At 43.2% G+C, this 25,540-nt stretch overlaps 1 protein-coding gene across 6 annotated transcripts in view; it reads right to left on the bottom strand.

Annotated features, from left to right (window-relative positions):
• LOC124082526 (carboxyl-terminal PDZ ligand of neuronal nitric oxide synthase protein) overlaps positions 1 to 25,035 on the bottom strand; it is a 305,891-nt gene extending 280,856 nt beyond the window's left edge. For 2 of the 6 annotated variants that reach the window (XM_046428959.2, XM_046428960.2), the window contains exon 1: positions 24,678 to 25,035. In XM_046428959.2, the coding sequence (XP_046284915.1) occupies positions 24,678 to 24,782 (105 nt within the window). In that variant the 5' untranslated portion in view covers positions 24,783 to 25,035. Of the gene's footprint in view, positions 1 to 3,533; positions 4,158 to 22,072; positions 23,978 to 24,677 lie in introns of those variants that run through there. The other 4 variants (XM_058574121.1, XM_058574122.1, XM_058574120.1 and 1 more) reach the window with 3 other exon arrangements.
• Between the last annotated feature and the right edge of the window lie 505 nt (positions 25,036 to 25,540).

The following is a 25,540-nucleotide window of genomic DNA, read 5'->3' as shown; positions in this document are numbered from 1 at the left end:
TTGACAAATCAATTAGAGCAAACAGCCAGAACCCAGCAAGACTGCACTGGGCTCCATGTGTTCCTGGGCTGTGGAAAGTGCCCTCTGCCTTTGAGGTGGGGGAGGAGGGAACTTGTGATCTTCCTTCCCCTTAGTGTTCATCAACATGTAGCTCAAATGTAAGTCCATGAAAGCAAAATTTATCCATTACTTGTCTCTTATGTTCTCAAATATTTACACCTTTTGCTGCTTCAAGGGAAAAGAAATTTTTTAAAAATTTAAGTCAACAATTTGCATATTGTGGGGAAAATAAACACTATGCCAACTGTGGGAAAACAGTGGCAATGGTGGCAGTGTATTTTCTCTAGTCCCTACAAATAATAATAAACGAAGCAACCAAACAGCAAAATTAAAAAGTCATAGACAATAACAAAATTTGGTGACAAAGTATTCCCACATGTCCCAAATTACAAAAAGATGAGGACAAATCACCAGCATGATGTTGGTGTCAATGTGGGATAAAAGAAAAGAAAGGAGGCTGAGGGTATAGCTCAGTGGCAGAACACTTGGGTAGCATGCACTGAGTTCTGGGTTCAATCCCCATTGCCACAAAAATAAATAAATAAATAAACAACAAACAAATAATGGGGCACATGACAGACTTAAAAGAGGAAGACCCCAAAGGAGCTAGATGGGAGAACTAAGCTGCAACTGAAATTGTAAGTCCTGAGGGGCTACAGTGCTAGCCCACAGAAGCTCTAGAATTGACTCACCAGGACAGGACCCCTTGCTGAGAGACAGCAGGAAACAGAATCAAAATTGAGCCAGTCAGGCAACAAAGACCAAAAAGAGAGAGAGAAGGTTCAGGAAAAAATGGGAGAAAGAAACAGGGTCACACTGGAAAGGGGCTCTGTGAAGTTAGAAAAGCTACCAAGCCAATACTCCTTTTTAAACTTCAGAAAAACTAAATTTACATCGTAAAAATGAAGAGATAAGCCAGGCACAGAGGTACAGGTCTGTATGCCCAGTAACTCAGGAGGCTGAGGCAGGAAAATCACAAATTAGAGGCCAGCCTGAACAATTTAGGGAGCCCCTGTCTCAAAATAAACTTAAACAGTCTGGGGCTATAACTCAGTGATAGAGCACTTGCCTAGCATGTGCAAAGCTCGGGTTCAATCCTCAGTTACTGCAAAAGAAAAAAAGAAAATAACAATAATAAACTAACAAGTAACAAATTCATAGGCATTTCTATAAGAAAAAGAGAGAATAAGGGGCAAGATAACACCCTAATTATATAACAATGAAAGTATACCAAAAAAGATACATTTTAAAAGCACATAAAATAGAGCATACTTTGAAATAAGTATTTTACATATGCAAAGCACAAAAGAAAACCATAAATTAGAATCTGAAAATCTCAGAAATGAAGTGACAGAACTCAAGAAAAAACTAGAAGTAAGAAAAGGAAGTTGTTTTAAATATGAAAATTAAGGGCTGGGAGCAAAGCTCAGTGGTAGAGAACTTGTAAGGTTCTAGGTTTGATCCCCAGAACTGCAAAAAAAAAAAAAAGGAAATGAAGATTTAACCAGAAGGAATATAAGAAAAAAACAAACCTAATGCCTGAAACTAAGGTAATCTTTTAAAATAAAAAAGAAATCTAGAAAATGAAGAAAGGGATTTGAAAGTGATAGATTTGAAGACAGGCAAAGAAGAGCCAACATAAGGACAAGAGGGATTCCTGAAGAACAAAACTGAAGGAACCAACTTTTTAAGATAATAATTTGTAAAAGCTCTGACTGAAAAGAAAACTATTTGAAGCCGGCAATGGTGATGCTTGCCAATAATCCCAGCAATTCAGAGGTTGAAGCAGAAAGATCACAAGGTCAAAGCCAGCTCAAAAGAGCTAGGGATATAGCTCAGTGGTAAAGCAATCCCTGGTACAAAAAAAAAAAAAAAAAAAAGATTTGAACACTTATCTTAAAAGAGTATATTGTATATCTCCAAATACAGACTCAAAAAACATCAAGATATACTCCGGTAGAATATGGGTACTGGAATTTTTGAAAGTACATGGATTATAAGAAAAATTAGATCATGAAATTTACAGCAAGCTATATGCCAGAAGAAGAGGGAGCAACATTAACGAAAATGTTAACCAAGAATTTTATATCCAACAGACTTGAACTTTCACATACGAAAAGCAGAGATAAAACCAACACAGACACAAATAATTTTTTTGAGAGGCATGAATACTGTGCCTATGAGCCCTTCCTATAGATAGTAGGGAAGAACTCTGGATGGGTAAAATGACTACAGACATGAATCTAAGTTCTGGTTGTAATTATTAAATATACAAGTGTTAAAGAGAAAAACCTAAGTGAGGGTTAAAAGGGAGATATATCAATGTGCCATCGCTACGATTACAAACACACACACACACACACACACACACACGACACATAGAGGCAACCACTGGCAAGTATCCCATCAAAATTTTGTCAAAGGGAAGAGTTTTGACCTACAGACTTTGAATATTCTGATTCCAATGGGGAAACCATCACCATTGCGTGGGTGGACCTTCAAGCCCCTCCGGCCTTCTGCCATTAAACATTCCCAAACAACCCTCTTTTCCTTTTTCTTTTTCAGTACTAGGGACTAAACCCAGGAGCACAATACCACTGAACTACATCCCCAGGCCTTTTAAAATTCCATTCTAAGACAGTGTCTTACTAAGTTGCCCAGCCTGGCCTTGAACTTGTAATCCTCCTGCCTCAGCCTTCTGAGTTGCTGAAATTACAGGTATGCACCACCATGCCCAGCCCACAGGCAACCTTCTAATAATGATCTGTCCCCTCCCAACCATTATCCTCTTACCTGCAGGGAGACAAGTGATGGTTTTACATCCACAAATATATCCAGTAACTCATTCAATTACATACCTCATTATAAGTCCATAAAAAGGCTCTTTGGTCTGAAAAGTCAGATATGACAACCTGAATAACCTGGGTCTGTCCTTCACTGTCCCTACTCAGTGTGTACACCATTATCTAGCTGCACACTGCAATCACCCAGAAACTTTTGAAATTACAATGTTGGTGAGACCTCAGGCCGGATATATGAAATAAGAATCCCTAAGGGGCAGTGGGTATCCATATTTTTTAAAGTGCCCCAGATGACCCTCTGGTGCAGCTAGGTTACAAATACTATTATACAAGATTTGGTTTCTGAAACAACAAGATTAAGGTCAAGCCCTTGAACAGTAGGCAACAAACACCACCCAAGACCCTTGCTCCTGGGGCTGTCAAGTACACATACGCCTCTTCTTCCTTTTATTTCTCAAAATCCAAGATCATAGCTCAGTCTTTTTTCTCCTTTGCTTTTCTACAAAATTTGACCCTACAGAGTTTTGCTGCTTTTCAATGCTCTTTTTTGGCTGCAATAGGACAAAATCAATGACTAAGGACTAAAAGATTTTTTTTTTCATGGAGCAGCAAAAGGTATAAATACTTAAGAACAAAACAAGTAATGGATAAATTTTGCTTACATGGACTTACATTTGAGCCACATGTTGATGAACACTAAGGGGAAGGAAGATCACAAGTTCCCTCCTCCCATACCTCAAAGGCAGAGGGCACTTTCCACAGCCCAGGAACACATGGAGCTCAGGGCAGTCTTGCTGGGTTCTGGCTGTTTGCTCTAATTGATCTGTCAACCAGTATGTGGGCATGAAGTAAATGGGAGGTGACTTCTCTGGGCAAGGGAGCTGGCCTGCAGGGAAGAATCAATATTGGAGTTGGGAGGGACCTTAGAGAACATCTCCAAGATTGAGCCTCTGAGCTGGACACTGTGGTGCACATCTGTAATCCAGCAAGTCGGAAGGCTGAGGCAGGAATCACAAGTTTGAGGACAGCCTCAGCAATGTAGCAAGACCCTGTCTCAAAATAAAGTAAAAAAGGCGGGGGGTGTTGTCCAGTGGTAAGTGCTCACCTAACATGTGCAAGGCCCTGGGTTTAATCCCCAGGCCTGGGGGGAAAAAAAATTAGTTTCTGAGTCAGCTCCATCCTTTTTCAGAAGAAGGGATTGAAGTACAGAGATAAAAGGGACTTGCTCAAGGCTGCTGGTACAACAAAGGGTAAGATGGGGACTGCAGCCAGTCTAGAACTCTTCCATGTCCCATTCCAGTCCCTCAGCCCAGCCCACCCCAGCTCACCTCACCTCCCTGATGATAAAGACCAACTAAATCATTATAAAATGAAAAGAGAGTAAATTGAAATAGGGGCTGGGGGTGCGGCTACATCCCTCTCACACGGCATATCCAGCCCATCAAGACTTCTCCCTTAGAGAAAGTGAGTCAGCAGCCACAAGTGTGTGCTTCAGACATATTTTTAATAAAAAATAACTTTAAGTTACTGCTGGAAAGAGGAAATAATCACTAAAAGGCATCACTTCATAAGAGACTTGACATACACAGGGGTTTAAGTAGAGCCACACTCTAACAGTCAGCAAACACTTGCTGAATTCCAGCCATGCCTACATGTCTTTGCTGGGCAGCTACTATGCACCAACACTAGAGAAAATACAAAAGTTCAACCACATTTTTTTCAGTACGGAGGATTAAACTCAGGCCCTTGAACATGCTAGGTAAGTGCTCTACCACTGAGCTACATCTTCAGCCCTCCAACCACCCTTCATGGGCCTATCATACAGAAGTAACTCTAAGACTATAAACCTAATGCTGCATTCCCAACTCAAGAAAGAATGTATACTAGTTGGGAGAAGGGGAGAAACTAGAATTTGATGAGCTAAGCCTCATAAGTATGGAGGTAGTGTACTCATCATCCCAGGCCTACAAATTCAAAGCCAGATTCAGAACACAAACTTGTTTACCTTCAGTAAAATAAAATGAGACCCACATCACTAAAATCTTTATCATCTTGCCAAGGGAATGCCTGGGAGGGAAGAGTCATTAAACATATTCTCTCCAAAAACCTCTTTTGTAAAATGTAACCAACGTGCTTTGGATTATAATTGAGCCAGACAGAGGAAACAGAATTATTACACTACATAAAAACCAGGCTGAGACGGCTCAGAAGTCTGAGGCAGGAGGATCGTGAGTTCAAAGCCAGTCTCAACAAAAGCAAAGTGCTAAGAAACTCATGAGACCCTGTCTCTAATGTGGCTCAGTGGTTGAGTGCCCCTGAATTCAACCCCACTACCCCTCCCCCACCAAAAAAACATGTTGGGCATCCCAGTGCAGGAAAGGCCCCCAGGTAATGTGATGAGAAGTGAAGATATGTACATTCAATGATACCAACTTCATTCATTCTTTTGCTCATTTAACATCAACAGCACACCTATAATATGTCAGGCAGTGTACTATGCACTAGAAATTCAAAAGTGCATTAGATATGGTGCTTGTTTCAGGACCTTGCAGGCCACAAGGAACCACTAAGGGTGAGGTAGGGTGTAGAAGCCAATAACTGTCATTTTGCAGGGAAGTAATAAAAAGTCTAGGGATGTCAGATTTAGTAGCACACACCTGTAATCCCAGCTACTTGGGTGGCTGAAGCAGGAGGATCACAAGTTCAAAACCAACCTGGGCAACTCAACACCCTGTCTCAAAATTTTAAAAGTTTAAAACAGGGCTGATGATGTAGTTCAGTGGTAGAGCACTTGCACAGCATGTGCAAGATCCTCTGGAAAGAAAGAAAAGAAAAAAAAGCTAGCCAGCCTGCCCAGGAACACAAAAGAAGTTGCTATCTAATATCCTAAACAATCTTCTTAGCCTCAGAAACCTATTATGGATTTGCCACCAGTGACTTATAGAATCCCTGCCTAAAGTTTTCATATTTCAGTAATTTCCACTTACAATAAGAGAGTGGGACAGAACAAGGGACTTCCCAATCCTAGCTAGTTAAGATTATGATCCATCTAAAGTCTATTCTTTTTATAGGTTTTACTGGTATCTCTCAGCCCTTTTATCCTAGAGGGGTTCATAGAAACGTATTCCATCTCATCATTTCAGCTACACAGACCTTAACTGTCAAATCTCAACAGTCTAATAATATGCTTGCTTAACTATCAAGACTGCTCTCAAAGCTGGACATAGTGGCCCACAACTATAATCCCAGCAACTCAGGAGACTGAGGTAAGAGGAAGATTATAAATTCAAGGTCAGCCTCAGCAACTTAGTGAGACCCTGTCTCAAAAAGGGGGTGGAGGGCTGGGGATGTAGCTCAATGGTAGAGCACCCCGGTTTTAATTTCCAGAACCACCAAAAAGAAAAATATTCTCAAAAGAACCCAGTACATAACATGATGAGCCACTTAGGACAAGATACAGAGATGAAATAAGTTAAACTGCCTTTCAGGGCTCATACCATTCAGATATTAGAGTGTCCTGCAAATGAAAGGTACTTAAAGCTTTGTCACATGAGTTGTAACAACTCACTTGGATGCAAGTTCCTTGCAGATAAAGACTAAGTCCATATCTTTTCTACTTCTGATTCTTCTTCCCAAACACGTCCTGGTCATAAGAACACAATATATGCTGCTGTAGCCAAGCTTTTCTTTGCCGTGTCTCTCACATCCATCCTTCATTTCCAAACCCTCCATTGTCATTCTGGTTCAGCTCCTCACACTGGGATTTTAACTTAGGCCTCAGTGCTATTTTCTTTCCCCCTCCCCCAACCCCAGGTGGTACAGGGGATTGGCTTGAACCCAGGGGCACTTTACCGCTGAGTTACATCCCCAACCCTTCTTATTTATTCAGTTATTTTTATTTTGAGGTAAGTTTTCACTATGTTGCTGAGGCTGGCTTCAAACCTGTGATCCTCCTGCCTCAGCCACCCAAGTCACTGGAATTACAGGCATGCACCATGGCACCCAGTTCTCTCAGTGCTCTTCTCTAATTCTGCATCAGCTCTTACCCATTTCCTCTAATACATTACTATGAATATATATCATCTCCTATGAGCACACACTTTTGTTCCCCACTATTGACAAGATTAAGTCACACCTCTCAAGCTTGATATTTAAAATCTCCTAGGATAAGGTCTTCCCACTTCTTCATTATTTCTCCTTGATTATTCTAGTCAGCTTTGCATTCCTACGACCAAATACCTGACACGAACAACTTAAGAGGAGAGAAAGGCTTTTTTGATTCCAGGTTTCAAAGATTTAGTCCATGGTAGGCCAACTCCACTGACCCGGGCCCTGGGTGAGGCAGACCATCATGGCGGAAGGAAGATGAACTTTTCCAGGGCCTACCCTCAGCGACCCACCTTCTCCAGCCAGGCCCCACCTGCTTAGAGCTACACCCAGTCAGTCCACTCAAACTAGGATGGACTGATTAGTTTACAGCTCATTTCACCTCCCAACATTATTTAATTAACACAGGAACTTTGGAGGGACACCTCTTATCCAAACCACAGTATTTATGTATGGTTTTCCTATTATATGTTTTCCCCTTTACAAATAAGGAAAGCCCTATATATAAACCTCCTCTCATACTACCCATGCCACATGACCAGTCTTCTTCTCCTTTGGCTTTCTTACAAAACTATCCATTCCCTTCTTTACTTACAAATATGGTCTTCCCAATTCTTTCTTCCTCTTGGAAACTCCAGAGGGAAGAAGACCCTAATTCTAGCCACTGCTATCCTAAACTCCAAGAGTCTGAGTCTATTATTGCCCCTCCAATCCTCTTGCCACAGGGTTGCTACAGGTATTTTTAAACCTCAAGAATCATCATTTAAAGCCCTATCAGTGGGCATGAGGCCCTGGATTCAATTCCCAATACCACAGAAACACCAAAAAAACAAACAAACCCTTCATGACCCCTTCCAAAGCCACAGACTAAACCACTAACAACGGCTGCTTCAAAAATCTGCCCTGGGTCTGGGGCAGCATTTAGGAGTATTCCGTGGATAAGCTCTATCCTAGCACAACTGTGCGTATAAACACACAAAAATACACACACACACACACAAAAAAAAAAATCACGTGTCTGTCTTTCCATGTGCCAATATCTTCCCAGATAGCTGAGTCCCTTCAAGTCACCCTTTTATCTCATTACTCTGTAGCCTTCAATATCAATCATTGTGCCCTAGACACAGTAGAAGCACAATAAATGCTTCTTATGGGATGGAATCCATTTCTGCACTTGCATTTAGGAACCCATATTGAGAAGTCCAAAAGGGGCAAAAGAGAGGGAAAAAAATATTTTAAAAAAAGCAAGAGGAAAGTGAACATAAGTGAAAAAAAAGGCTCTATGAGGGAGTAAGCTCTGACTCACGAAGACCATCACCTGGGGAGGACCCAGGTCCTCTTGGTCTTCCCACCAACACTTTCTGCCTGCCCCAGTGTTGTCACCCTGATTCTCAAATGTCCCTGCTTGATCTGATTTATTAGACTCCCCCAAGGAACTCTGTGTGGGGAACGCCCACTTCCATGAATACGGAATAAACATATTTTTGCCTTTTCCTACTGCTAAACACAACCCCAAACCCCAGACATTTTAGATATATGACAAGTATAAGGGCAGCTGAAAGACGGAAGAAGGAAGCCCAGCTGGGGACCTCCGCACCCGAGGGACAACATGTGGAAGTGAGTCCCTGGGCTTTCTTTTGGCCTCATCATCCTAGACTGGCTGGCAGAGAAGCCAGAGTCCCAGAAAGCCAACAGACACAGACCAAAACAAGTCCGAAAAAGGCCTTCCCCTGTAGCAAAGGGGCAGCCCTGCCCGGCAGGAAACCTTTAGACAACAGCTCTACTGTAGTCAGCCAAGAACCATAAAAAAACCTGTGGCCTCAGCTCTGCTGACCATGTAGGGAAACTAGGCTTCTGCCCTCAGCAGGCCACGGTGAGATGCTCCAACCTCACCTCCTTCTTGGTGGCTTGAGAGAAGGCCAACCAGGAAGCCAGGATATCCACACCATGTGGCAATAAAGAGGTCTCCACACCTCCTTGCTGGGGTGCCAGAGGAGGCCTAGTGCAGAGTCCAGAACTTTCACCACCACCCAGTGGTAAAAAAGCCACAGTGTCAGTAGCAGCCATTCAGGGAACAGAAACGAGACACCCCTGCCCCCTACAACCAGGGGGTTGGTATTAGCTGAAACCTAGAGGACACCCTAGATTTCTACCCCAACGTGAAAGCAGTTAGGCAGGAACCCCCTCTTCTCCCCCACCAGTGCCTTGGCAAAGGAACCTTGCTAGAAGGGAGGGTTGAAATAAAATTTGGTCTCAGACAGGTGCAGTGGAGCACACCTGTAATCTCAGTAGTTCCAGAGGCTGAGGCAGAAGGATCTCAAGTTCAAGGCCAGCCTGGGCAACTTAGCAAGACCATGTTTCAAAATTAAAAAAAAAATCTGGGGGTTTAATTCAGTGGGTAGAATGCTCCTGGGTTCAATCCCAACTACCAAAAAAAAAAATCAGTCTCATACCATAATACCCAAAATGTCCGGGATTCAATATAAATAAATAAATAAATAATAAAATTCATCATCCCAAGAACCAGCAAAATCTCAACACTAATGAGAAAAGACAACCAACAGAGATGTCAACTCAATGTCAAAATGGCAAATATATTAGAATTACTTGAAAAAAGACTTTAAAACAGTCCTCATAAAAATACTTCATGAGTTATTATGAATATTCTTGAAACGAGAAAACATAAAGTCTCAGCAAAGAAATAGGAGCTATAAAGGTCACAATGCCCAGGCTACAGCCTACATTAACTGAACCAAAATCACCACGAGTACTCAGCTATATTAGTCAGCTTTGTGTCACTGTGGCAAAATACCTGAGATCATAAATTTAAAAGGAAGAAAGGTTCACTGGGTTCATGCTTTCAGAGATTTCAGTCCCTGGTCACTTGGTTCTGTTGCTGTTGGTCTGTGGCACCTCAGCACATCATAACAGGAACAGGTTGCAGGGGAGGCCTGTTCACCTCATGGTAGCCAGGAAGCAAACACAGACGGAAGGGGTATCTAGGTCCAGACACCCTTAAAGGCACAGCCCCAGTGAACTAACTTCATTCCACTAGGCCCCACCTCCTAAATGGTCCCCCACCTCCTAACAGTGCTACAGGCTGGGGCCCAATCCTTCATCATGTGGGTCTTTGGGGAAAACAGTCAAGACCCAAATATAGCATCAGCCATCAGTGGTGTTTTGTTTTGTTTTGTTTGGGGGGGGGGGGTTGTTTGTTTTGATGCTAGGAATTAAACCCAGGGGTGCTTAACCACTAAGTTATACCCCCAGCCCTTTTCAGTTTTTATATTGAGACAGGGTGGTTAGGGCTTCACTAAGTTGCTTCTGATCCTCCTGTCTCAGCCTCTCCAGTTGCTGAAATTACAGGCATGTGCCACCGTGCCCAGCTTGCTTTGTTTTGTTTTTTAAACTTCCCAAAGATTTCAACGAGTGTCTGAGAACCAGGGCTATAAGGTCATGGGTCTCAAACCCATGTGTCTATCAGTAGCATCTGAAAAACTCAAAAAAGACTCAGTGATCCAGGCCCTATGTTACTTCAACAAACCTGGGCTTATAGGCTTTCTTTTTTATTGGTTTCCAGGTGATTCTGATTTATGCCAAAAATTGAAAACAACTACTTATTTAATCAAAGGCATCTGCAGGTGATTCTCTTCATTTGTACAAACAGTAAAAACTTTCAACCAGAAGGAAAGAGTTACATTTAAGTGAACTTGAAGGAGGAGGCAGTTCCCCCTAAACTTTGGATATGGGTGCTGAGAATGTGTGTTTGACCTGGGCTGCCAAAATAAGAAAAAGAAAACTATACACATCAAAGAGCCAGTTTGAAAACGTAGTTGTAGTATAGGTTTGCCTGGCTATGGGAAATAGCATAGGAGCAAGATAATGTTACCTGTCACTTGATCCGTGGGAGACATTAATCTTCCTCTCTGCAAAAAAAAAAAAAAGAAAGAAAAGAAAGAAAAAAATACTTCCCCATGAATGCCTTCCATTCAAACAGGAAAAGGAAAAGTTTATAGGCAAGATAGCATAGTGGGCTATCTCCATAGTTCCAAAAGGCAGTATTTCCTGGGATGAAAGTTTTTCAGCATTTATACTGTCCTGGAAGGCCCCTGAGGCTTCTAAATGCAGAGAAATAGACCTCAGAAATGGAGCTGGGAAAGTTAAGGAAGAGGATGTGGAAGTTGAGGGGGACTGAATGCCACCATTAGACAGGAAGTGCACAGGAAGGAGCCCAGCAAAGCATAACACTCCCCAGGAAGGAAGGGCTTCCAAAACTGCTCACTCTCTAGCTGTCCCATTACTCAACAATATCCATTCCTATACCTAGATATCACCAATATTTCCACTGGAAGTGTCTTTTCAGGTGACCCATTGCCACTTAGCAGAGCAGGCCAGTCTCTGGGTCACAAACCTCAGTGGGAAGAGCTGAAAACCGCTACCTTTAACAGACCATTCACCCTTCAATCCAAACTTGGAAGATATGCCTCAGGATCCTCATTTGCAAAACTAAAATACTAACACACACCCTCATGGGGCCAATGGAGATTAGCTAACAGATGTAAAATACTAAAAACAAGGCACAGAGTGGACTGCTAAATGTTAGCTCTTGGTATTTTGATACATACACAGCACAGGAGTGGAGAGTGGACACCCTGAGCTAGTCTGCCTGGGTTGACTCTGGGACATAGCCGTTAATAGATATGGGCGCTGAGCAAGCTATCCTGCCTTGGCTTCCCCACCTGTAAAACTCAGACAATGAAGTACCTTAACTTAAATGGTTATTGGCAGAATTCAATTAATCCTTTCATGGAAAGGGCTTGCCACAGTGCCTGGAACATATTAAGTACTTTTTAAATGGCATGATTATTTTGTGGTTTTGTTTGTTAATTGGTTTGTGTTTTGGTTTGTTTGTGTTTGTTTGATTTTGGTACCAGGAATTGAATCCAGGGGTGCTTAAACACTGACTCACAGCCGTTTTAATATTTTACTTTGAGACAAGTCTCACTAAGTTGCTTAGGGCCTCGCTAAGTTGCTGAGGCTGCCTTTGAACTCACGATCCTCCTGCCTCAACTTCCCAAGCCCCTGGGATTACAGGCGTGCACCAATGCGCCTGGCAAAATGGCATGATTATGATGTTAGTTTTCTAGGATGTGGCCAGGGCAGGTACACGGGGAGTCTTTCAGCCATTCAGGGGCTCATAGCCTGGATAGAAAGACAAGAAATGCATACATAGAACCATCATGGAAGAACAGCACACAACAGGCCACACATAATTCCATAAGCATGTGAACAGCTTTTCTGTCTGAGCTGTCCTCCTGTCTCCCCCAAACACACACATACACACAAACACACAAGGTACAGAGTGCAGAATATTCTAATACAATGGGTAGCGAGTATCTCCTTCTTGACCACCACCTCACCCCTAAGGGCCTCTTGGTAGGGAATCGCAGTCTCATCCAACATTTAAGGCTGTTAATTTCCGAAGCACACTGGTGCACATCTGTAATCCCAGCTACTCAGGAGGCTGAGACAAAAGGATTGCAAGTTCAAGGCCAGCCTGAATAGCTTAGCAAGACCCTATCTCAAAAAAAAAAAGTTTTGTTTTAAAGGGCCAGGGGTATACTTCCGTGTTAGAGCATTTGCTTATCCTGGGTGAAGTGCTGGGTTCAATCCCTAGTACTGCAAAATAAATAAGTGGAAGGTAGCTATTGTCCTTAGCTCTCATGGACAGATGTTACAAATAAGACACACAAGTCTCACTGCAAAAAACCAAATGCAGTGGGGGCAGGTAGAGGATTCTAAAATGTCCCAGCACTCTATGAACACTGAACTTGCTGGAAGTGACTTTTAAAATAACTTGAAAGCCAGCTGCACCAATACTTAAACATAAACATGATGCTGAACATAAAAATTGAAAAGGGAAATGTAAGCATCACAAGGTATTAATTAATCCCATGATGCAAGATTCCTTCTGCTTAGCTTACCCTGCTTAAAGAAATATTTATCCAAGAAATTCAGACAAGACATGTGAAGACAGACGACACACTGTACTTAAGATTCTGTGATTTTTAATCCTAACAAGGATTAAAAGGCTGGAACAAATGTAATTGGGGCATGCACCAGAACATAGTTAACCCCTTTTTACTCCATTCCAAAGAGGCTGACAACTATTTTAAGATCACAAAATATTCATGCTGTCTGATTTGCAGCTTTAGGAATCAGAGTAATGCTGTAGCTAGATTCTTTAAGCAAGCATGTATAATGAAGAAAATGTACTACCAAACCTCTGACATATAAAAGAACACTGTGTAGGACTATTCTGTAGATTAAAACCATACCCAGATGAAACAAAGTACAATTAAATACAACAATAAAAATAGCAGCCCACTCTGTGCCAGGCACTGTGCTATATCATTTAAGGGATAACTCACTGAATCCTCTCATTAACCCTAGGAAGTATTTTAAAGTTTGTAACCTATTTTTTAAATGAGATTGCTATAGGAGAAATTTAAAGTAATTCAAACAAGGTTACATAACATGTAAGGGATAGAGCCAGGATGTGAACCCAATTATGGTAGCCCCTGAATTTATGCTATCCTATGCTGCCAACCAAATTCATGTCATAAAAATTATAAAACAGTACGGCACCTTGGCTCATGCCTGTAATCAGGCAACATGGGAAGCTAAGGCCAGCCTGGTCAACTTAGCCAGGCCCTGTGTCAAAACTAAAATATTAAAAAGGGCTGGGGATATAGCTCAGTGATAAAGCACTTACTAGCATAAATGAGGCCCTGAGTTCAATCCCCTGTACCATGTTTTTTAAAAAGGGACGGCCAGGCATGGTGGCAGATGCCTGTAATCCCAACGGCTCAGGAGGCTGAGCAGTAAGTCACAAGTTCAAAATCAGCAATTTAGTGAGGTCCCAAGCAAACTTAGCTAGACCCTGTCTCAAAATGAAAAATAAAAAGGGAGGCTGGGATTGTGGCTCCGCGGTAGGGCTCTTCCCTGACATGTGTGAGGCACTGGGGTTGATTCTCAGCACTGCAAATAAATAAATGAATAAAATAAAGGTTCATCAACAACTAAAAAACATAAAAATAAAATTAAAAGGGCTAGGGATGTGGTCCAGTGATTAAATGCCTCTGGGTTCAATCCCTATCACCAAAAAGAAAAGGGGGGATGGGAGGACAGTGAGGGGGATGGGGGCTGAGAATATAGCTTAGAGGTAAAGTGCCCTGAGCTTTAAAAAAACCATCAATTCATTAATGAGAATGCAACAGGTTGAAAAGAGGTATTTTATATAAGTGACAATTAGTAAATGACAATTACCTACTCTTGAAATTGGGCATATGCTCTAAACTCAGATTCTAATTCCACTGGACATTCATCACTGGAATTTAATTTAGGAAAAAAATGCTTACTCGGCACTTCTATGGGAAGGAAGTCACACTCTGTGAGGTGGGGGTGGAGAGAGATCAGAAAGACACATGGCAGCTGAGTGCATTGGGTCACCAGAGACTAAGAATTGCAGGATAAAAACAAGAAAAATGGTCAGGAGAAGACTGGAGCCAACTGAGGTATCCTCCACTATGGGTGACTCAGGAAGGCCCTGGCCATCCTTACAGGCAACATTTTAGAAATTATATTCACTAATTTAAAAATAAATTTCCTGGCATGGGGGCAGAGCTCCATGGCAGACATTTGCTCAGCGTGCACAAGGCCCTGGATTCAATTCTGAGCTCTAGGGAAAAAAACAAGCACAATGCATTTTCTATATGCAAGGCACTCCACTTAGCACCACAGAAGACATAGGGGGTGGAGAGACAAGGACCCCGATGGTGACCACATAGGGATGGAAACTGGACAGAGCCAAGCAGCTCTAATACAAGTAGAGTTTGGTCGTCTCTCCGATTTAGAGGAGGGAACAGTAATATTCACTTCCTGAGTGACATGAACTGGGTGGGAAAATCTCACAGAGGGTTAAGGAATGGTGAGCATTCTGGAAGGGTTAAATCACTGTTCAACAACAGAAAGCCTTCAGTTTCATGCTAAGAATTTTGAAACTAATCCAGCAGGCTTAGAAACTTTTCCAGTTTTGAGTGGAAAGATGACAACTCATTTTGAGGAACATTATTAGAGCAAAAGTTTCTATGATGGAAGGGATAAGAGGAAAACTGGAGGCCTTCAGAAGGTGACGAGAGTCTCGTTGAAGAGTTAACTGAACCGGATCTGAGCAATCCTCCAAAGTGTCAGGCCTGCAAAGCCAACAAGATGGTGGGGTGGTTAGAAGAAGGATGAAGTCAGAAGAAAGATTTGATTTCCAGCTTGTTGCGTGATGGGATCAGCAACAGGTCAGGGTAGCCAGCTAACAGACACCACAAGAGGTGAGGATGGGTGTGACCCAAAGGAGAAGGAGGTCCAAAGGGGGAGAAAGAGAAGCAGACAGAGCGGCAGAGCCTCGCCACCCACTAGCAAGTGCGGAGAGCTGAATCACAGGACAGGATGCTCAGGAAGGAAAGACAAAAAGAATGAGGACAGAGAAGGTGAGAACAGAACCATTTCCACCTGGTACTCAGGACAGAGGTCAGCAGGGGACAGCCAAGGGAATAAATCAAGACCCTGCAGAAGGTAGACCATGGTCTCAAGAGGCTCCACTGTGAAAGGAAGAGAGCCAATACTTTCAACAAAGAAGGAGGCAGAGAAAAGAGACTTTTCAGAGAGGGAAGGCCACAGCATATTCTTGGGCAAAAAGCAGTGAATCAGTAGGAGGCAGATATAAACCTGCCAAGGTGGGCGGGGGTGTGGACTAAGCCAATTAACAGAACAAAGACAGACTAGCCTGGCAAGGAGGACAAATGAAGGAAGAGTCCCCAACCTGATGGCGAAGGCCTGTACTCCCAGCCACTGAGAAGGCTGAGCCCGGAGGATGCCAAGGTCTAGGCTTAGTGAGAACCTATCTCAAAATTAAAAAATACAAGGGACTGCAGGTGTAGCTAAGTGGGAGAGCACCCCTGGGTTCAATACCCAGTAATGCAAAAAGAAAAAGAATTTGTCAAAATTATAAAACTCTGTAATCTTTTTAAAAATATTTTTTGTAGTACCCAGGGATTGAACTCAGGACCTCGCACATGCTAAGCAAGTGCTCTACCACTGTGCTCCATTCCCAGCCATTTTTGGTTTTTCTTTCATTCTTTCTTTCTTGAGTTGATTTGTGATCCTCCTGCATCAGCTTCTGGAGTAGCCAGGATTACAGGCTACTTGGAAGTAGCAAGAATACACCTTTGTATTTCAAAGAACAATATCAAGAAAGTGAAAAGACTATTCAGAGAATGGGTGAAAAATATTTGTAAATCCATATAAGCCAGAACATATAAAGAACTATCAGAACTCAACAATTAAAGGAGCCTGGACTAGTGGTGCATGCCTGTAATCCAAGCAGCTCAAGAGGCTGAGACAGGAGGATCACAAGTTCAAAGCCAGCCTCAGCAACTTGGCAGGGCCTTAAGGAAACTAGTGAGACCCTGCCTGAAAATAAAATATAAAAAGGGCTGGGGATGTGACCCCTGGGTTCAATCCCTTGTACTACTACTACTGCTACTACTACTACTACTAATAATAATAATAATAATAGACAATCCAATTTTTAAATGTCCAGGGGATCTGAATAGACATTTCTCCAAAGAAAAGACTCAAATGGTCACCAAAACATGAAAAGATGTTTTATGTCATTATTCAACATAAAAATGCAAATCAGAACCACAATGAGATACCACTTCATACCCATGAGTCCAGCTAGAATAAAAACCTCAGATAATAAGTGTTGGTGAGGATGTGGAGAAATCATGCAGCTAATGAAAAACTAAAATGATGCAGCCATGCTGGAAAAGAAGTTAGCAGTTTCACAAATAGTTAAACATAGTTACCACTGGCTATCACCCAGCAATTTCACTCCTTACCCACCCAGGAGAAATGAAAACATATATCTGCACAAACAGGAATATTGTACAGGAATATTTATAGCATTGTTGATAACAGTCCAAAAAATGGAAGCAATCGAAATATCACAAACTGATGACCAAAATGTTTTATATCTGTACAATGGAATATTATACAGCCATAAAAAGGTACAAAGTACTGACATATATAACCTTACATAAACATTACGCTAAGTGAAAGAAGTCAGATACAAAAGACCACATACTATATGATTACATTTATATGAAATGTCCAAAATAGGCAAATCTAGAAACAGAAATTAAATTAGTGGTTGCTTAGGGCCAGAGTAAAGAGGAATACAAAGGAGTGGTAGCTAAAGTGTACGGGGGAGGAGGTTGTTTTGTTTGTTTGTTGGAGTACAGAGGATTCAGGGATGCTCTACCATTGAGCTACATCTCCAGCCCTTTTTACCTTTTGCCCAGGTTGGCCTAGAACTTGAGATCCTCCTATTTCAGCCACCCGAGTCCCTGGGATTATAGGTGTGCACCTCTGCACCCAGCCAGGATTTCTTCTTGAAATGATGAAACTGTTCTAAAATTGACAGGGGAGTGGTGATCACACATGTCTGTGAATAAACTAAAAGCCAATGAATTATACATTTTAAATGGGTAAATTATATGATATCTGAATCCAACTCAATAAGGCTATTAGAAAGAAGAAAGGGCAAGAGCAAGGAAGCTCTTTTTCCAAAACAGGTAAGAAGAAGCAAAGTAGTAGGGCTCTAGTTTGCAATGTAGGGCAGGAAAACAGAAAGGAAGTAAAAGGTCCAGACAGGGTCACAGGCTGCTCAGGCCAGCAGGATAAGAACAGTATAAAGATCACGGAGGAGTTACAGACTGCCCGCAGGCAATAAAACTCAAGAGGAGGCAGGTAATTATAGACAAAGAAAGCACTGGAGTTCTTCAAGTTCTTGGAAGTAGCAGCATTATGAGTGAGCAGTAATACACACTGAGTCAAGTCCGATTAGGTTCCTGGATATAGATGACTGGCAGAGGGCATCATTACATGTGGCTGCATGATTCTGACCACTAAAAAGGATCGGGATATTGTAGGCAAACGAGCCATGGCTGAATGCCATAAAATCATGAAATGTATTGACTAAGGGAGAAATAGATCTGTTCATCAAATCCCAATAAATCAGCTATAGAGGAATACGCTGAGACACCTGAGAGCAATGTAAGGATAAATAAAAATAAGTGTCCCCAAAAGCCCACATTAAAGGGGCTAGGAGAGTAGCTCAGTGGTGGAGCAATTGTCCACCAAGCATGAGGCCCTGGCTGTGATTCCTCTGAAGCTCCACAGTAAAAAATGCTGGACTGAGTAACGTACACACCCGTAATCCCAACAAGTGGGGAGGCTGAAGCAGGAGGATTGCAAGTTCAAGGCCAGCCTCAGCAACTTAAGGATTTAACAAGACTCTGTCTCAAAATAAAAAAGGACTAGAGATGAGACTGAGTGGTTACGTGCTTCTGGGTTCAGTCCCAAGTCCCAAAATAATAATACAGGTGCCTATTCCTCAATAAAAATGACTTATTGTCATTTTTATTGAGGAATAGGGATGTCTCTGAGTGGTAGAGCACTTCAAAGCAAGCAGGAGACCCTGGGGTTCAATCCCCAGTACCACTAAACATTTAAAAATAAACAGAACTGCTATGAGCAGAAGATAAAAACGTGTTTTCAAAGTATCTGGACAAATAAGAAAGTGAAATGAACCTCCACTTTTTTTAAATTTTTTTTAGTTGTAGATAGACACAATACTTTTATTTTATTTGGGTTATTATTGTTATTATTATTATTATTTACATTATTATTACATTTCATATAAATGTAATCATATAGTATGTGGTAGTATCCCTGGAGCCAGGGATCTACCACTGAGCCACAACCCGGCCCCATTAATCTCCACTTTTAATGATGCCATCAAGTCATTCATCTGAATTGCTGCTAATCTAGATAGAACCCTTAATCTGGGTGAAGGGAAGGGATGAAGCATAAATACCCAGAGGATAGTAGAATGGCTCTGAGAACTCTTTACCATGCCCTGAAGCTCAGGTGACTCAGGGACATCCCATTTATGGTGCATGAACACATACAGCATCTTTAACTGTAAGCCCTCATGCCAGTGTGTCAAGAGGTATCCATCCATGGGCAGCCTGCCATGTGGGTTATTAGAAACTCTAAATGCACACCATGGAGACCATCAACCAATGAAGTCATTTAGCAAGGAGGGAAATATGGCCAGAGAATTCAGTTCTGATCAGACCAAGTACTCACAAACCTCAAAATCACTCCGTTTCATGACAATATATTTATTGCTTTCAGACTCTTTCAAATAAGTAACTTCTTCTACCTGTCAAATACTTTTTACTGCCAACTATGTTTGTATCTATCTTTGGGACCTGAGTAAGGGGAGAGAGAGAGAGAGAAACCTGAGACAAAGTACTTAAAATACATTCTATATCATTAGAGAAGATACAGGCAGAGAGGAAAGAACATAAAGTTTTGTGGTAGAGTGATCCAAAAATGGCTTCAGCAATAGCTCATCCCGGGTACAATTTTGCAATGTGACCTTGACATTCCCTCATCAAGAAGGGGATTGTCCCTCTTTCCCTTATAGCCTGCTTTGATCAATAGAATGTATCAGAAGTGCTCCCCTATAACTCAAAAGACCAGACCCTAAGAACTTCCTCCTTCCTGCTTGGCTCAGGAGAGCCAATGGCCAAACAAACCACCAAGAGGCCATGAGGAAACCCAAGTGAGCCAGTGGAGACAGACAGGCAGAGGACCACTAAGTCACTCACCATATAAGCAAAGCCTTCTAGAACTTTCCAGCCTAGACACAGGTAAATGCAGCTAAGGGAAAGATCACTACATGCAACAGCCCAACCTGTTTCTGACGCACAAATCATGAGCAAACTAAAGAGCTGTCAATTTAAGCTACTGAGTCTTGACCCAGTTTGTTTTACAGCAATAGATACCTGAAACGAAATTGAAGTCCCAAAACAAGGGGAGAATCCTGGCAATGTTATTATGTAGCTATGTGATCTTAGGTCAATGATTTCCCCTCTGGACCTCAATTTCCTCATCTGTAAAATGAGGAGGTTGTACCAGATGAGCTAAGGTGCTTCCCAGTTCTGACAGTCTGAACCATTCATGTGGATATCAGCGAACAGTCCAGGCAACGCGAGTGCTAGGAATTCAGAGAGAGAAACTGCTTCAGTATCCAAGTCACTACTTCAGGAGCGGAAAGAGCTATGGACCTAGAATGTGAGGCTCAAAAGAGGCAGCAACTACAACAATGCAGGCACATAACACTCAATAAAAAAAATCGTCATTATCTGATGAATCAAATCAGTTCCTTGATTCTGGACAAGTTAATCTCTCTAATCCCCAATTTTTTTCATCTGAAAAAGAAAGGAGATAAAACTAATGTTCCTGCTTCTATAAGTGAAAACATCTTTGTATATGAAAGCTTCATAAAAATCAAAATCATCTAGAAATGCAAAATATAACTATATTATTAATAGTTTTATTATTCTTTACATCATTGTCTTTAGAAGCCTCTTTTTCACCAAGCAAACAGAGACAGCCAGTTTTAAATGTTTAGCGGTACTGGGGATTGAACCCCAGGGTCTCCTGCTTGCTGTGCAAGTGCTCTACCATTCAGGGACATCCCTATTCCTCAATAAAAACTGGCTGTATCAAAAGATGAAGAGGGGCCTGGGGCTGTAGCTCAGTGGCACAGCACTTGCCTAGCATGTGTGAGGCACTGGGTTCGATCCTCAGCAAAAATAAATAAATAAAATAAAGACATTCTGTCCATTTACAACTATAAAAAAAATTAAAAAAAAAAAAAAGATCAAGAGGCAGGTTCTAAGGGGCCACAAAATTTCAGCCATGTGAGATCTGACCACCCCCCAGCATTGGTCAGTGAGCCAGGTATCCATACTGAACACAGAGCCCTGGTATCCCTTACAAGAAGCTCTTAGCCCAAGGGGAAATCTGGAAACAGCCCAGCATCTTAAAAGTGTGAATAATTGCCAGGTGTGGTGGTACACATCTATAATTCCAGTAATCCAGGAGGCTGAGGCAGGAGGATCGTAGGTTCAAAGCCAACCTCAGCAACTTAGTGGGGCCCTAAGCAACTTAGCAAGACCCTGTCTCAAAATAAAAAGGACTAGGAGTGTGGCTCAGTGAAAAAGTGGTTCAATCCCCAGTACCAAAAAAAAAAAATGCAAATAATTATGAATAATTTCCTATATCAGAATCCTAGAGATCAGCAACCTGAGGATACTGCTCCAGAGAGCTATGAATCAAACCACTGCCTGGCATAGAGTGAATACTCCATAAAAATCATTGAATAAGCAAGCACTGGATTTAGGAGTCTGAAGTCAAATCTCTAAGTTTAAACACTAGCTTTGGCGCACACAGCTGTGAGCAATGAGGCAGGCAACAATCTCCCCGTTTATAACAGACATGGAGATTCATCTCGTAGAAAAGTGAATGAGAATTAAATGAAGTATTGCAGGTGAAAAACACGTAGGATTCTGCTTAATTAGTACATATATGGTTTTTTTTTTATATATATATAAGTGCATAGAACCTCTGCATAGAACCCAACCCTTTCAGCCTCACCTGGGTGCAGTAGTGCACATCTGTAATTCCAGCAACCCAGGAGGCTGAGATGGGAGGATCACAAATTCGAAGCAACTTAGCCTCTGTCTCAAAATTAAAAAGGAAAAGGGCTAGGGACACAGCTTAGTGGTAAAGTGCCCCTGGGTCCAATCACAGTACAAAAAAAAATTGTTTTTAATCAAAAAAAGAACCTTTCAGTCTCTGCAGACCCAGAAAATGAGAGGCATACATCCAAACAATCACTCCATCCAATGTTGATTCTGAAAAATTGCCAGCCCTTGAAAGAGGAAGTCTTGGGCTCATTTTCCAAGGGTACCTGACAAGGCGATGATACGTTTATATTTTACAGCCTGTGTTTTCCCACAGCAAGGGGAGAGCGTGGTATGGATTCAACTCTGAAATCCCAGTGATTGGGAAGTTTCATGGACACTGCTCTGTAGGAGATGTGAAAACCAGCCAGAAGAAGTACTTACCAGGTGCATGTGAGACAGAAAAGCTTCTGCTTCCACCTCTACTTGGGTCTTGACTGACACAATGAATGTACCAGTGTCCAACATCAATTACAAAGAGCTGGGAGTTAAGACCCGAAGTCCTCACGATCAGCCTTTGCCCAAGGAAGCTCCACCACTGCCTGTACTGTGTGCCCTTGTCCTTTCTTCTCTCTCTTGCCCCTCTCGAAGCAGAATCACTGGTCCCCATGCCTCTGCATTAGGAACTCAGCTAAGATCAACTATGGCTGTGCCTCCTCTTAATGACCACCACCGTCTGCCAATGCAGGGAAGTTACTATAGGAACTACATCACACAGCCCCCAGACATTTGCTTAGAAAAGAAACTGTATGTTTGGTGCTGGGAAAGGAAGAAAAAGATCCAGCAAGTTGGAGGCAAGCTCCAAGTTCAGTATTTCTCAAAGTCTGGTTGCAATCACATGAAATCACCTGGAATGCTTGTTAAAGGTTCACATTCCTTAGCTCCCCCTAGATGTATCAAATTAAAATTGGGACATGGCAAGAACTGGACCTTTTAATACCCTATGCACACCAAGTTTTAACACCTATTTGAGACCAAATACAGAGGACAGTAAGAAAAGAATAAAAAGACTTAAAGACGCTTTAAGTGTGACCTCCATTCTTTTGCTAATTCTTACAAAAGAGAGCACTGGTGAATCAAACAAGATAAACGCCAACTTCCCGACTGATGTACTTCTGGATATCTAAAAAAATTAAATCATCACTATGATGAAAACTTTAACATCAAAAACCTGTTCACCAGCTGGGCTTGGTGGCGCATGCCTGTAATCCCAGTGGCTCAAAAGGCTGAGGCAGGAGGATCACGAGTTCAAAAGCCAGCCTTAGCAACTTGGTGAGGCCCAAAGTAACTCAGCTAGACCTTGTCTCTAAATAAAATATTTTTTAAAAAGTAAGGGGGTAGGGGCTGGGGATGTGACTCAGTAATTAAGTGCCCCTGGGTTTAATCACCAGTACCAAAAGAAAAAGAGAAAGAAAAAGAAAGTTTGAGGTGATTCTGGACAACTTGGTGAGATCCTGTCTCAAAATTAAAAATAAAAGAGCTGGTAATGTGGCTCAGAGGTGAAGAGATTTCCTAGCATGTATGAAGCTCTGGGTTCAATCCCCAGTAAAACAAAATTAAAATGCTCACCAAACCAGCAAGCCACAACAAAAACTAACCCAAATATCCCATCTTAGGATCAGCCAGATCTACTCAAGAGATGAGAGAAGTGAGATAAGCTGCTGCTTGCAGTCCCATTCAGGTCCTAGCCATACCCAGTAATTCAGCTCTGCATTCCATGGCAGGGTTTGGTGACTAAGTAGTGGGAATGTCTCCCCTAAGCTCTAGCCAATGTGGTTTGGGGGGAATTTTTAAGGGGAGAAAAAAATGAAAACTAAGATTCCCCAATTCATCTCCTTAACAAATGAAAAAAAAAATCTTAAGATAATTGACTACATTAAACACATATCAGATGCTTAAAAAAATGCTTTGTGATTGAAATGATCCTTGCATGAGATGCTATCCTCCTGTATGCACAGTCATGAAAGAGGAAAAAGAGAACAGAGTAAAACTGTCTCCACATAAAAAGTACTGTTTTCAAAACCTTCAATACCCAACCTACCTAGAGGGGCAATACTTTATTTCATTTAGTGACCAGCACATTCTAGACGCTGAAAGTCCCTGAGCCTTTAAGTCACCAGAGAAGTCAAGTGGTATGAAGCAGGAGGAGAGAGTCCTTTTTCAACAGAAAAGCACTCTTTCTCAGCGATGAGCAGTGGAATCCTCCACTGCAATTTCACAAATCAGAACTCGCACTGAGGGAGGTACATCACAGGGACCAGCCTTATATACACCTGATGGTCCATTATTGACTTTGGCCCCACCCCTCCCCAAAAATGGACCTAGGACTTTCCCCCCGATGCTGAAAATTCCCATCATCCCAGCTAAATTCCTCGGCAGTAGATGCTAAAACTTAACATTACATACAAGGGTAGCAAACAGCTTTCACCCACTCACTCCGGAGGCCACCCTCAATTCAATGACTGGTCATGATTTAGAAACTGACATAACACCTGGACCCGCCTACCCGGAATCATCATAAACAAACAAACAAACTGTATTCTCTTCCTCAATCAGGAAGCAAGCATTCCCCTTTTAAAAGACATTCCTGAAAGCACCTCCCAAGGGAGCCCAGCAAGTAAATAACACCAGGGCTTCCTTAAACCGATTCTAAAGAACCAGGTGTCCACGCTGCGCTCATTCACCTGCCTCTCCTCCAAAGGACGGTTCTGCGAAGTAACTCAATCCAATCCTAGGCAGGCAAGGATGGGGGAGACTGCAGGTGGAAGGGGTGGGGGGTGAAGCAATGCAGCTCAAACTTTGCAGTTGCTCTTTAGCAGTTCTGGGAGGGAGCCCGTGGAATTTTATATTGAAAAGGGGGAGTCACCTTCCCTAACAGAAAGGTCCGCAAATTGGCCTAACCCACTTGCTCTGAGTTTAGGATGGTTGTGCATCCCATCCACTCAGACATAACCCCTCCGGGGCACTACCCTCCCCATAACCCCCTCACCTTGGCCTCAAAGCAGATGCCGTGCTGGAAGGCGTCCTCATTGTGCAAGGGGATCCTCAGGTCGTGCCCATCGTCCACAAGGTTGTACTTGGTTTTGCTGGGCATGGTGACCCACGATGGACACGCTCCTCCAGAGGCGACGCTGGCTGCAACAGCAGCAGGAAGGGGCTGTCTAGACCCCGAGGAGGAGAGACTGGGACCGAGTGAAGCGGCGTTGGCGGGGACAGCGGGACGCGGGGTGGGCAGCGCCCTGGCCGCGCGGCTGCTGGGCGGCAGTGGGAACCGGGACCCGGAGCTGTGCCTAGGGCCAAGCGGCAGCGGGCGGCGCGGATGCGGGCGACGCGAGCGGCGCTGTGGCCGCGCTATTCCTGCTGGCGAGGAGGGCGGCGGGGGAGGCGGTGGCGGGAGCGGGCGGTGCGGCGCCCCGGCCCGGAAAAGGGAGCGGTGGGCCCGCGGCCCAAAGCGGGAATGGGCGCGACGCCGGCCCCAGATCAGTGGCGCGGACAGCCCGGGACGAGGAAGAAAAGGCGGTGGCGGCGGCGGCGGCGGTGGCGGCGGCGGAGCGGGGTGCCTGTCACGGAGACGCCGGATCAGCCGCCAGCGAGCGGCTCCTCCTGCGGGGCGGGCCCGGGCCGACTCCTCCCGCCGGGCGCCGAGGCCCCGCCCGCCGCCGGGTCCGCCCCCGCGCGCCCCGCGCCGCCTACGGAGCAGGTGAAAGTCCCCGGAGCGCGGCGCCGGGTCCTGCCTGTTTAGCCTGGCCCCGGGATCCCGGGAACTTCGCCCGGCCCCAGGCCGCCTGGAAGCCAGCTCAGCCCTGTTTTCGCGTTTTACCGGCAATTTCTGAGCCGGGCGTAGTTATCAGC

This window comes from Marmota monax, unplaced genomic scaffold (assembly GCF_021218885.2).
Source record: "Marmota monax isolate L192 unplaced genomic scaffold, Marmota_monax_Labrador192_F-V1.1 WCK01_AAM20220418_F8-fsc00145, whole genome shotgun sequence".
Classification (NCBI taxonomy): Eukaryota; Metazoa; Chordata; class Mammalia; order Rodentia; family Sciuridae; genus Marmota; species Marmota monax.
The sequence above is the reverse complement of the archived record's forward strand: the minus strand, read 5'-3'. Positions and strand labels throughout refer to the sequence as shown.